Below are 12,605 nucleotides of genomic sequence, written 5' to 3'. Positions count from 1 at the left end.
GAGTATGTTGAACTCCAGCACGGCCTTGCCTGCCTATTGTAATTTCAAGGGGATTTTGCCCGTATACAGCCTGAGAATTGGGAAGGGAACTAGAGTTTGTAGGGTGCCAGGAAGTATGTTGGTGCTTTGCTAATAGCATTCCCTTTGATAATTTCATTTGTTCCTCCATAACAGTCTGTATTAATCTCCTATTTTACACATGAGAGAAAAAGACTCTAGGAGAGAATTAATGATTTGTCCAAGATTACAGAATTAATAACTCAAAGAACTGGAGCCGAAACTGACTCCACAGCATGATGCTCCGATTGCACGCACAGCCTGGGTGCGTCTTTGTGTCTGTATGCCCTTGTTCTTGCCACACCTAACTGCAGTGGACTTGTCTTAGAAAAAGCTGTTCTACCTAGTTCATACCTATGGCATTTAAAATGGTGATTCAGGCAGTAAGAGAAGAGGAATGCTGATTTATAAAGAATACCTTGAAAAGTGAAAGTGAAAGTCACTCAGTCGTGTACAACTCTTTGTAATGCCATGGATAGTCCATGGAATTCTCCAGGCCAGAATACTGGAGTGGGTAGCCTTTCCCTTCTCCAGGGAATCTCCAGGCTCCTCAGTCCTTCTCCAGGGATTCTCCAAGGCAAAAATACTGGAATGGGTTGCCATGTCCTCCTTCAGGGTATTTTCCCAACCCAGGGATCGAACCCAGGTCTCCCACATTGCAGGTGGATTCTTTACCAGCTGAGCCACCAAGGAAGCCCAAAGAATACCTTAGGAGACTTTATTTTAATTTTGGAAATAACCAACAGTAGCATGTTAAGCTTATACTCAGGGTATAAAAATAGCCTGAAATGCTTCTCATCATCCAGCAGAAGATGCCCCGGGAGAGAATGTAATGTGGCAGAAAGGTCACTGAGGAGAAGGAGGGCAGATCTCTATTTAAACCTCGCTCTGAGCAATTTTCAAAAGTCTTCTGGGTTTCACTTTCCTCATCTATAATCAGAGGGCATTTGTGAGAATAAATCTCTGAGCCCTCTTCCACCTCTACAGTTCTGTATTTGAATTTTAAATAAGTTCTGCTATAAATAGATTCAGAATACCAGCATGAAGTCCAACAGCAAAGCCTGGACACTAGGTGAAGCACAGGGAGACCAAATCATTTCTTTTAAAGCTAGGTTTTGACATTCTGCAAAACAGCTACCTTTGATTCTTCAAAAATGTTAATGTCATGAAAGAAAAAAAGGCTAGAGAATTGTTTTAGATTAAGATAGACTAAGCTAACATACAACTAAATGCAGCAACTCTTCCTTTTTTGATCCTCTAATGCAATTGGGAATAGCTTTATTGGGACATTTGGGGAAATTTGAATATGATCTTTGTTAGAGAAGAGTATTGTGTGTCATATCCCTAAATGTCATAATTATTTTTGGTCGTGTAGCCTTAGGAGATACGTACTAAGGTACTTAGCAGTGAAGTATTAAAGTAGCTGCAAGTAGTTCTCAAGTAGTTCAGGCAAAATTATTTTTTTTAATAGAAAGAAGGTGAGGATATAAGAAGAGGTGGGTAAGACAGGGGAGAAAGGAGGGAGGAAGCAAGTGTGGCAAAATGTGTTAAGAAAAAAATGGCTGTAATTGAGTGAGGGGACGGAGAAGGCAATGGCAGCCCACTGCAGTACTCTTGCCTGGAAAATCCCATGGATGGAGGAGCCTGGTAGGCTGCAGTCCATGGGGTCGCTGAGTCAGACATGACTGAGCGACTTCACTTTCACTTTTCACTTTCATGTACCGGAGAAGGAAATGGCAACCCACTCCAGTGTTCTTGCCTGGAGAATCCCAGGGACGATGGAGCCTGGTGGGCTGCCATCTATGGGGTTGCACAGAGTCGGACACGACTGACCTGACTTAGCAGCAGCAGAGTGAGGGGAATGTATGGGTGATCATCGTACACTTCTTGCAACTTTCTGTAGGTTTAAATTTTTTTAAATAAAAAGTTGTAGGTTTAAAAAAAATGTTTCAGAAATTCAAAATGACAAGAACGAAGGTGCCAGTACTCTTCTAATGACTGATTTGTGTGATCTTGATCTGTTGCCACATCTCTGTGTACTCATTCATTCAACCAGCAAGTGATCATGCAGGTAGAACACCATCCCCCCATCCCCTGGCTTCGTCAGGGAATTTGGGTCCAAACATTGCAGTTTTCACTTCCATGCATTGGAGAAGGAAATGGCAACCTACTCCAGTGTTCTTGCCTGGAGAATCCCAGGGACGGGGGAGCCTGGTGGGAGGCCGTCTATGGGGTTGCACAGAGTTGGACACGACTGAAGTGACTTAGCAGCAGCAGCAGCAGCAGCATTGCAGTTGACCAGGACTGATTGCGTAAGTACCGGGCCATTGCTGGTTTTCCTGAAACTTTGGAGGAATCCAACCCCTTTTCTGGAAGACCAGCCTGTAGAACATTACTTCTTAGGCCTATGAGAGGAAAAAAGGCTTCTTAAAGGAGATGATACTTGAGTAGAATATTTTGACTTTTATTATTTCCTTGTTACACAAAAGTGGTGCTCATATATATTGTGGAAAGATTAGGAAGTAGACAGACACATTTTTTTAAAGTATTTGTAAATGTTTTTTCTCTCAGAACCCAGAAAGTAACTAGTCAATGCCAGTATTTTAAAGAAGATGGCTGATGTGATCAGATTTGCATTTAGGAATATATCCCTCTGGATGGGACTGGAGATTGGGAAACCAGGTGCTCAGCTTTATGATAGTCCAGAAGAGAGGGGGTTATGGTCTGGGCAAAGGCCTTGGCTGTGGATACGGAGGAGAAGAAGCAGGTGAGAGGTGAAGTAGGTGAGAGGTAAAGTATGCGGGAAGTAAAGAGGACAGTACACTCTGCAGGAGATAATGGAGTCCACGGTGCCTTCCAGTTTTTCTCTTGAGTAGTCCCGTGATATTGTCCAAAAGAGGAGGATCTGAGAGAATTTGCTGAGCCAGGTGGACTCAATTCCTTCAGACTTTTGACTAAGGACTATTCAGAGCATCTGCCAGACAAAGGAGAAAGGATCAGACACATGGAGAGCAGCGAAGACGTTGTGAGAGAGACGTGCGGATGATGAGGCGGAAGTGAGCCTGTGGTCTGGCTGTGCAGTCCCGCGTGTGGAGAGGCTGGCGTGGCAGGCAGCTAATGGGGAAGGGAGCGTTGGCTGGTTCGTTTGGCAGAGGCCAAAGCAACATTGCTTGTTATACGATGTGGATAGGAGAGGATAATTAAAGCAGCAAGGTTTTGGAAGTGGTGAGTTATAGAGTGCATGTCCTTGGACTTGAGAATAAGGTACAGCATCCCCTGAAGGTGTCGGGGGGTGGAGGGAAGGGAGGAGGAAAGAAAGGCTTGGTAAATTGCACAAATAAGAAAACCTTTTGAGAGAGACAGGAGATGATGAAACTTGTCACAGTTTAATGTCCATGTAGGAACAACAGAATACCTTTCCTTTAGGAAGCTTCACATAAACTCAACAGAAGAAAACCCTTTTTAAAATGAGAAGTTTCATATAAACTCAAGACAAAACTTTTCTATAAGAAGGTTGATATAAACTATCTTATATTAAATGTTACTCAATAAAAGTTTTTTTCCTATAAAACATATGATATCCTTAATATTTACATATATCAACCCCTTTTAAAAAATAGTGCTTAACTTTTAATTTGGTTATCTGTCTCACCCTTTTATGGTTTTATCAAAGCAACCAGATTCCTGACATTTATAGCTACTTAGCATGTACACTTTTCAAAATATCTTGCTAAAGTGTAATTATCTTTGCATTATGGAGCCAGCTTTACTTACATCAGAAGAATAGCGGCTAAAGTAGTTCCTTAAAGAATGTTAACGGGTGGTTCTGTGGTGTGTGTCTTCTTTGAGTTTTTCTCATAGTGAGGGGAAAAGTTGTTTTCAAGTGTGTCTCTCTTCACCAGCATAACATACCAGTCTTAAATTTTAGGTTGTTGTAGCTGTCTAAAGTAGAATTGGTAAATTTTTATAAATCTACCAGCTAATTTCCTTTGGTCATACCCTATCTTTTGACCTCTCCACCCGTGAGAATCTGAGCTGGAGAAGATGCCCCTCCTGTTCACAAGTCCATTTCTTTCTCTGAGCACCTCTCACAGAGAGACGCTCCATCAGACCCAGCCCGCCTCTGTGACGCCTGCTCCCTGAGGTTGTCACTCATCCCCTGCTTGCTACAGTCAGATTTCTCACCCTCCATTTCACTCATATGACCAGCTCCACCCTAGAGCCCAGTGCTGGGGACAGTCTTCACAGCTACCCTCTCTAAGGGTACAAGGTCTGCACTAGAGATTTCCCCAAATTCTAAAGATTTCTCACATTTCCAAGGAACACCACCAAAGACTACCATATATTTTCTTTTGGACATTCCTAAATCCTTATTCTCAGATAAAAGAACACCCTAAGTAACAAGCCATTTTTGCTTCATCAGGTCCTCATTCAAGGATTTAATATATTTATGCTTCTGCATGCTCAGTTGCTCAGTCGTGTCTGACTCTTTGCAAGCCCATGGACTGTAGCCCTCCAGACTCCTAAGTCCATTGAATTATCCAGGCAAGAATACTGGAGTGGGTTGCCATTTTCTTCTCCAATATTTATGCTTATTTTTATATTTTTATTTATATATACATATATTGAGCATTACGTACTAGAACAGATGCCACCCTCAGAACATAAGTCTTTCAGGCCATGTATTGGTTCCATATCGCTTGTTTGGATCAAAACCACACCAAATATTCTTTTTCGCATCTTTCTAAGGTCATTTCTGAAACAGTGTCTCTTCAGCTTTTCTTCACCTCATCCTTCTTATCCTTATATTAATTTTTCAGATAACTCTTGAGTGTTCCTATATAGGATCTCTAACTTGTTTATATTTTTGTTTAGCTTACTTAATATTCCAACACCTCCCCCACTGCCCAGTTATACTAGTGTTCTACTACCTTTGGGTTTTTTTGGCCATACAGCATGCAGATCTTAATTCCCCAGCCGGGGATTGAACCTGCATACCCTGCAGTGGAAGCGTGGAGTCTTAACCACTGGACTACCAGGGAAGTCCCTAGCCTTTCTAGATACAGTGTTCTAATACCAAGGGCACATTTTTCAGCATCAAGTTTATAGAACACATTGCAGTTAGTAAGGGTTGATCTTTTCCATTTGGAATATTAAATGTTTTATAACATGAACATTTGGCCTCAGAAAAACTTCATGAGGAACTTCTCCCTTCCTACTGTCTAGCCATGACTTGGTTCATCTTAACTCTGAATATATGCATATTGATGAATTTAGACCTTATGTCCCTTTTCTGCTTGTTAGTAAAATAAATCTGAAACTTATTTTAGAAAGGATGTTTATTTAACTAAATTCACTGTAGGTGTGTGTGTGTGTTAGTCGCTCAGTCGTGTCTGACTCTCTGAGACCCCATGGACTGTAGCCTGCCAGGTTCCTCTGTCTATGGAAATTTCCAGGCAAGAATACTGGAGTGGATTTCCATTTCCTTCTCCCGCATTGCAGGCAGACGCTTTACTGTCTGAACCACCTTAGGTAGACAAAGATAACTCAGCGCCCCTGAAATATCAGACAGCTACAGATAAGCAAAATTGAATGCAACCATAGTCACTCTTTGCCAACCAAAAAAGAAAGATATCTAGATAGTTTTTCTTTTGGAAAGTTTTATTCATCGGGTAGATTTATTTCACAGTATAATACTAACAATAGATAGGCTGATGGAATTATGAATTTTTTAAAATAATATGCTTATATTTTTATGAGAATATATATATTTAAGACTCATTTTTTAAAATGACAGTGATATATTAGTATTTATCATATATTTAAAGTTGGCCTTGAAAACAGTACCTCTTTTAATAAGTTATTAAAAATAGGGATTATTACTGCCTTGATAGTAATTTTTAAACGTTTCCTCTCAAAATACAACTTACTGCATATAAACAATTTTATCTGCTTTTAAATATTGAAGAGATTTCTTTTACCCCCAGTTTATTGAGGTTTGATTGACAAATAAAAATTGTATCTGTTTAGATTGTACAGTGTGATGATTTAATATACATATATCATCCAGACTTCTGTATTCTGGATCAAGCATGAATTTATTTTTTTATTTTTAAAATTTAATTTTAAAAAGTCATTGCACTTTAATGTCTAAATTTAAAATTATATAGATTGTTATGATTAGAATGTCCTGACTTATCTGTATTCTGATAAGATTTTAAACATTAAGAATATTTTGTGCCTATGTAGCTTGTGATGATGTCCTTGCTACCCAAAATTAACTATATTTAGTGACGACTTCTTTTAGTCAAGATACACTGGTGCTTCTTCAAGATAAGCAAGTTGTCTTTGGCCAGCTGGCATTTAGACACATATCTCCTTTTTCAAGGAAAGGTAATTGAGAAGTGGAAGCTACCTTTCAACGACTGGAAAATGGCCACATTCTGGACTCTTACCAATCTTATTTGACATCAAGCCATGAAATTAAACTATCTTTATAAGATAGATAATCTTCTTAGGGCCACAGTTCAAGATCCAGCATGTTGATAAGTTTTTGTTCTTGTTAGCCTTTATTTTAAAGGACCACAAAGAATATCTAAGAGAAGAATATTTGAATATCACCATTTGAAAGGAGAGCTAATTTTGGTTGTATGAGATTGCTTTTAATCCTGAATCTCTTCCTGCCAGTTTCCGCAGATGAGTCAGTGCTATTAGTATTTGTAATGTAGTGTTACTCTTTATTACACTGTCAGCTTATACTAACTTTTGTTTTCCCGTGGCATATCTTGTATTTGTTGTCAATATTTCGAATACAATGTGTGTGTGTTAGTCGCTCAGTCCCACTCTTTGTGACCCCATGGACTGTAGTCCATCAGGCTCCTCTGTCCATGGGATTCTCCAGGTAAGAACACTGGAGTGGTTTGCCATTTCCTCCTCAAGGGTATCTTCCTGACCCAGGGATCTAACCCATGTCTTTTATCCTCCTCCATTGGCAAGCAGGTTTTTTACCACTAGCACCATCTGGGAAGTCCCTAAAATACAATGACTATGTTTAAATTAATGAACTTAGGTACAGAGATTTATACGTTCTTACTCAATAAATGTTTGTAATAATATGTACCAGCCATTGTCCTAGGAGCTGGAGATACAAATAAAAATAGAATACACAATTCCTGCCCATACTCTACAGTGATTTTTTTATGCATACTGGAGTGAATGTGCATGTACAGAGTCTTCTTTGTGAAAACCACTGCTGATTTTCCCTTGTTATAAAATCAATACATTTTAATTTTTTAAAGGTGAAACTGACATTCGAAAATGCATATGCTATGAAAAAGGAAACAACTCAACCAAGACAGAAAAAGGCACAGTTGAACACAAGTGATCTAGTCAAACTTCTGTGGGGAGAAGAGGTAGAAGGTATCCAGCAGAATATTCTAAACACTCCTCACATCGTTATGTACCTCACGCTACAGCTTGACTCGGAAACATCAAAGGAAGAGGTGAGTGTCTTTTCAAAAGTGCAAAGGGAAAAAGTAAGGACAAGGACGTTTTTGTAGACTTCCAAATGCATGGTAAGTTTCCTCAGCCATTCTGTGTCTTGTGTTTCTGGTATCTCTCTTCCACACAGCAGTCTTCACATTGACAAGCTCAGTGAGCCCATTTATAGAGATTACTAAAATATTTGAATTTGTTTCTCCTTATCTTCTTTTAAAATGTCTATTTGAACTGCTTTTTCCATGATATTTTTTAACCTATACTTGGTTGCTTGTATCATTATTATTCTTGCTGTATGTTCTTATTTCTGTTTTCTTGTGATTACTCTAAATATTTTCTCATGATATTTGTCTTAATAGATTCTAAAGTTAAACACTACCTTAACTCTTTTTCAAAATAATTCAAAGCCCTTAGTACACCTTAACTCAGATTTTCCCCTCTTCACATACATGCTATTATCATCAGTAGTTAAGTGCCATCATTTTTTAAAATTCTACAAATTGAGCATAATTATACTACTGATACTGCTGCTGCTGCTAAGTCGCTTCAGTCGTGTCCGACTCTGTGCGACCCCAGAGACGGCAGCCCAACAGGCTCCCCTGTCCTGGGATTCTCCAGGCAAGAACACTGGAGTGGGTTGCCATTTCCTTCTCCAATGCATGAAAGTGAAAAGTGAAAGTGAAGTCACTCAGTCGTGTCCGACTCTTTGCGACCTCATGGACTGCAGCCTATCAGGCTCCTCCATCCATGGGGTTTTCCAGGCAAGAGTACTGGAGTGGGGTGCCATCACTGGGGTACTATTTATTATTGTATTTTATATATTATAGAATGTATAAATTATATATCATAAAGTTCATATTTTATGTGTCATATTTCATACAGATGAATCATCTTTAAATTTGCATGTATGTTTACCTTTTTTTAATTCACTATTCTTATATCTCACCTTATTTGATTATTTTTCTTCTTCCTAAAACTTATACTTTAGGCATTTCTCTTTCACTGAATTCTTTTTGTTGTTATTTATCTGATGCTGCCTTTTTCACCCTTCTTGAGAGGTAGCTTTGTAATCCTTCCTGTAATACTTCCTTTATAAGTCTTCTTGTGTCGCTAAGAAGATGAAGTCAACACATGGCATTGGTCATGCCAACTAAACAGAAAATTTTTTTCTCTAATCTGTTTGAAGACAGTATTTCTTTGTCTTCTGACTTGCATAGTTGATATTAATTAATGACTCTCCATTATTCCTTTTCAAGAACTGTTGTATTTTCTGTGTTCAGTTTCTTGCTTCTGCTATGTCCAAACTGCTTTTTAACCTCTCCGTGGTATTTGTTTGTTTAAACAGTCCCATTTTTATTTTGAGAAACTCCTGAAAAGTTTTTAACTAATTTACATGCAAATCTGCTGGACTGTTCCTGATAATCACTTGTTGCTTGCTTGTCTTAGTGATTCTTTACTTTCTCTAAGCATCTCATACAGATCTCTTCTCCTGATGGGGACTCTGACTTGTGGTGGCTTACCTTGTTATGTTCTAGGATATCACTGACTAAACTTGCTGCTTGATTTTTATCTTTGGGCGTCCTTTGGTTCTAAATGGGGAATACCTGCCTGCAAGGAGAATTTGCTTCTTCTGCTTCTATCACTGACCTAGGGCACTTCAGCCTCACCCAAAGGTTTGGGTTTAACATGATGGTCCTAGGCTCAACTCACCTACCTAGCTATTGGCCCAAAGCTCAGTGTCCTGACCAAAGACATTGTATGTATCAGCCCTCAAGACGACCTGCCTCTGTCCTTCTGGCCTCTACTTACCACTCCCAGCTGAGGCCCGAAGGAAGGCTATGGAGAGGATATCATTGGAGACTTCTCTAGTTCTTTTATATTGAGCAGTTCAACAAGTATGTTTTGGCCATGAATCTGGTTGTTTTACAGCACAAGGGTCTCACAGCACCTAGTGTACCATAATGCTTTAAGCAGAAGTGAAATCAAAAAAGTTTTTACCGGGACTTCCCTGGTTAAAACTCTGAACTTCTACTGCAGGGGTGCAGGTTCCATCCCTGGTTGAGGAACTAAGATCCCACGTGTTGCGAGATGCTGCCAAAAAATAAATAATTAAATAATAATTTTTTAAAAAATTAGAAGTTTATACCTAATTTATATTTCTTTCGTTTTGAAATCCTTGCAGTCTATACTGTCAATGACAAGTCCATTTTTATTCAAAGTGTATATTTCCTTGTGTTGCTTTTTCATATGTCAGAATTTAGCCAATAACTGAACCAGAAAGGAAGGAATTTACTTACACATATTTTTATAATTTGCTGTGCTCTGAAGAATACATGGAGACCTAGAGGTGATAATTCTAATTTCTTGCACATATTACTAGCCCCTTGTATCTTTAGAACAAATGAGAAATTTAACTATGTATTAAATAAAACACACAGCACATTTCTGAGCTGGTAGCACCCTGCATCTTTTAAGGTTGTCTTGGAGTAGGATAGTGCTGAGGCCTTTTGTCATCCTCGCCTTTCTTTCCATGGGAAAGTGTGTCGATGTTTCTCTAATGAACAGGTTTCGGTCTGTTGACAGCCCTGTATCAACACTGTCATTAGGAGAGGCTTTTTATTCTTACTGAACAGAGTGGAAGCTGCTGCAAATACATGCTACTAACAAGTGCTTTAAAACGCAGCTAATTAAGTTGGTTAGGAGCTGTGGCGGTTGCCAGGTCTTGAATAGTGAGGCTTTGTGGGCTGGTTGCTGCAGAGGTTGAAGCAGAGACTTTCTCAAATGACCTTTGTATTCTGGTATTACTTATTTTACAATTAAATGTCATAGGGTCATTTTGTTTTCATGAGTTACATATTTAATAACAGCTTGTTTTCTTCAAGTTACAAGATTTGGACTTAAAAAAAAAAAAAACTAATCGAAGACTATATGGTTATTTGTTTAAAGTGGTGTTGGGTATTTGGCTAAATACTGTAAATTTGTTTGCCAGTTAAGGTTCAAATTTATTAAATGGACATAACAGAAGATCTTAACGGGTGTTTGACTTAATTTCTAGAGATAAAATGTTTTGTGATTACTTTTACACTAGAAATACTACCAGAAATTCAGGTTATTAAGCAGGCTGTATTTAGCGCACATCTTCCATAGCAGTTTGCATATATTAAATGTGCTTGGTAAGTATAAAAAACAGATGTGTCCAGTTTGTTATTATTTATGTTTTATCCTAATATGGAAGTTGCTAAGATGGACTCCAAGCCACATAATTGTTTCTTTTAAAGAGAGTTGAAAGCAAAGTGTAGAACACTCTTTAGAGAGAGAACAAAAGAAAAGATACAGCATTTTAAAAGTTTGAGTTTCAATCATGGTTTGTCATTGAATATCATAAATGGAAATTACTCTGAATTCTCTATAGTTTCTATCTAGAAATTTTTATTTTGCTTGCTTCTAATTTGTTATAGAGAAAAATAGCATTTTGTTTTAAGTAACAGCAAAAAAGTGAGGTACAGATTGAGTCATCTCTTCATGGAAAAGTACTAACAATGCACATCCTGGTTTTGAAATTTATTTAATTTTATGAAAATATTTGTGTCCTGGGAATATACTCTTCTTGAAAACAGAAAACTATTAAGCATTTTTTGAATAGTCCTATGGATTTAGTATTTTCCATAATTTAAAATGTCCCTTTTAAAGGTTGAATTCAAATTAATTTATGACGGGCAAATGCTTTCAAGTTGAAACAGAAGATTTTATAGTATCGTTAATACTTCTTTCTTCTTATCTGCATGACTTTAATTTTGTATTGTCACTTTGTAAGTTTAATTACAGCTTTGTGTTTAAATAAAAATTTTATGTTTTACCAAAGATGAAGCTTATCTTTTAAAAGTCGGTAATGAAAGTAATTAAAGACTCCTTGTTTCATTTAGTGTCTGTATGCGTATGTAACCATAGGAGATAAGAATATCTATATAATGAAATATAAATGTTAGTATTTATACTAACATACAATAAATTTTATATTGTAAAGGAGATTAATATTTGAAGCATTGCTGGTAATTGGTTTTAACTATTCCAACTAATCAGTATTCTACTCAGCATATATATCATGACCAATTTTGATAGTCTAACTTATTTTAAATGTGTATATGTGTTAAAATTCCAGGCATACTTTTCTTCTTATGTTTGCATAAAACTCCCACTGAAGCTGAAAGGAGTTATTTTTGTTTTTTCCTTAATTCGAAGTCTATACTTGGCATGAAAAAAATTATTGTTGGAAAATTTCAGAGGGATTGATATTTCTGTTTCTTTTCATTTAACAGCAGGAAATCCTTTATCATTATCCAGTTTCTGAGGCATCTCAGAAACTCCAGAGTGTGAGAGGGATATTTCTCACACTCTGTGACATGTTGGAAAATGTAACTGGGACACAAGTTACGAGGTAATAATTGACTTTTGTGTAGCTTTAATTCTCTTTCTTTCAAGTTCTTTACCTTGGTTCTGACAAAACACTAATGCAGGTATCTGTTATACAAATATGTTTGTATCTATAATGGAAATATTTATATGGCAGGTATGATATCTCTGGATAATTTCTTTCTCACCTCAGTTGTTTCTACTACTCATCTGTTGAAAATTATATTCTCAGTACAGCTGTAGATCTGGGTGTTTGGGCACACTTTACATAACAAAATTAGACTAATGACCTGCATTTTAGAATTTTTTCATAAATGTGATTTCTATTAAGCATGGCATTATGATGAGTTTTGGCTTTTTAATGATTGTATCTTGATTATTAACTTGCTCGACAATAGCTTTGTGTTTGGTAAGGATGACTGAATACAAATTTTTCATATAGTTCAAAATGTTTTGTTCTTAAAACAATGGTAGAAAAACACACAATATATATACACTTTAGAAAAGAGTATTCAGAAGGTGATATCATCTATAATATTTCCTGACTTTGAAATTTTATAGTTAACTTATGGAAAGAGGGGGTTCAAAGTTTTTGAGTTTTTTTTTTTTTTTCATGAAATAGATATACAGATTATAAACTA

The 12,605-nt window shown here is 37.3% G+C and overlaps 1 protein-coding gene across 4 annotated transcripts in view; it reads left to right on the top strand.

Moving 5' to 3' along the window:
• Nucleotides 1-12,605, top strand: part of INTU (inturned planar cell polarity protein) — a 93,791-nt gene that overhangs the window by 37,839 nt on the left and 43,347 nt on the right. For all 4 annotated transcript variants that reach the window (XR_015144295.1, XM_086346777.1, XM_086346775.1 and 1 more), the window contains exons 4-5: nucleotides 7,356-7,559; nucleotides 11,871-11,989. Coding sequence is in view for 3 of the 4 variants with exons in the window: in XM_086346777.1 (XP_086202903.1) it covers nucleotides 7,356-7,559; nucleotides 11,871-11,989 (323 nt within the window). In the remaining variant the exon portion in view is untranslated. The remainder of the gene's footprint in view (nucleotides 1-7,355; nucleotides 7,560-11,870; nucleotides 11,990-12,605) is intronic.

Source organism: Bos grunniens, chromosome 17, assembly GCF_055505025.1.
Source record: "Bos grunniens cultivar Pamir isolate PY7600 chromosome 17, Bosgru_T2T1.0, whole genome shotgun sequence".
In the NCBI taxonomy this organism is placed as follows: domain Eukaryota; kingdom Metazoa; phylum Chordata; class Mammalia; order Artiodactyla; family Bovidae; genus Bos; species Bos grunniens.
Note: the sequence above shows the minus strand (reverse complement) of the source record. Positions and strands in the feature narration are given on the sequence as shown.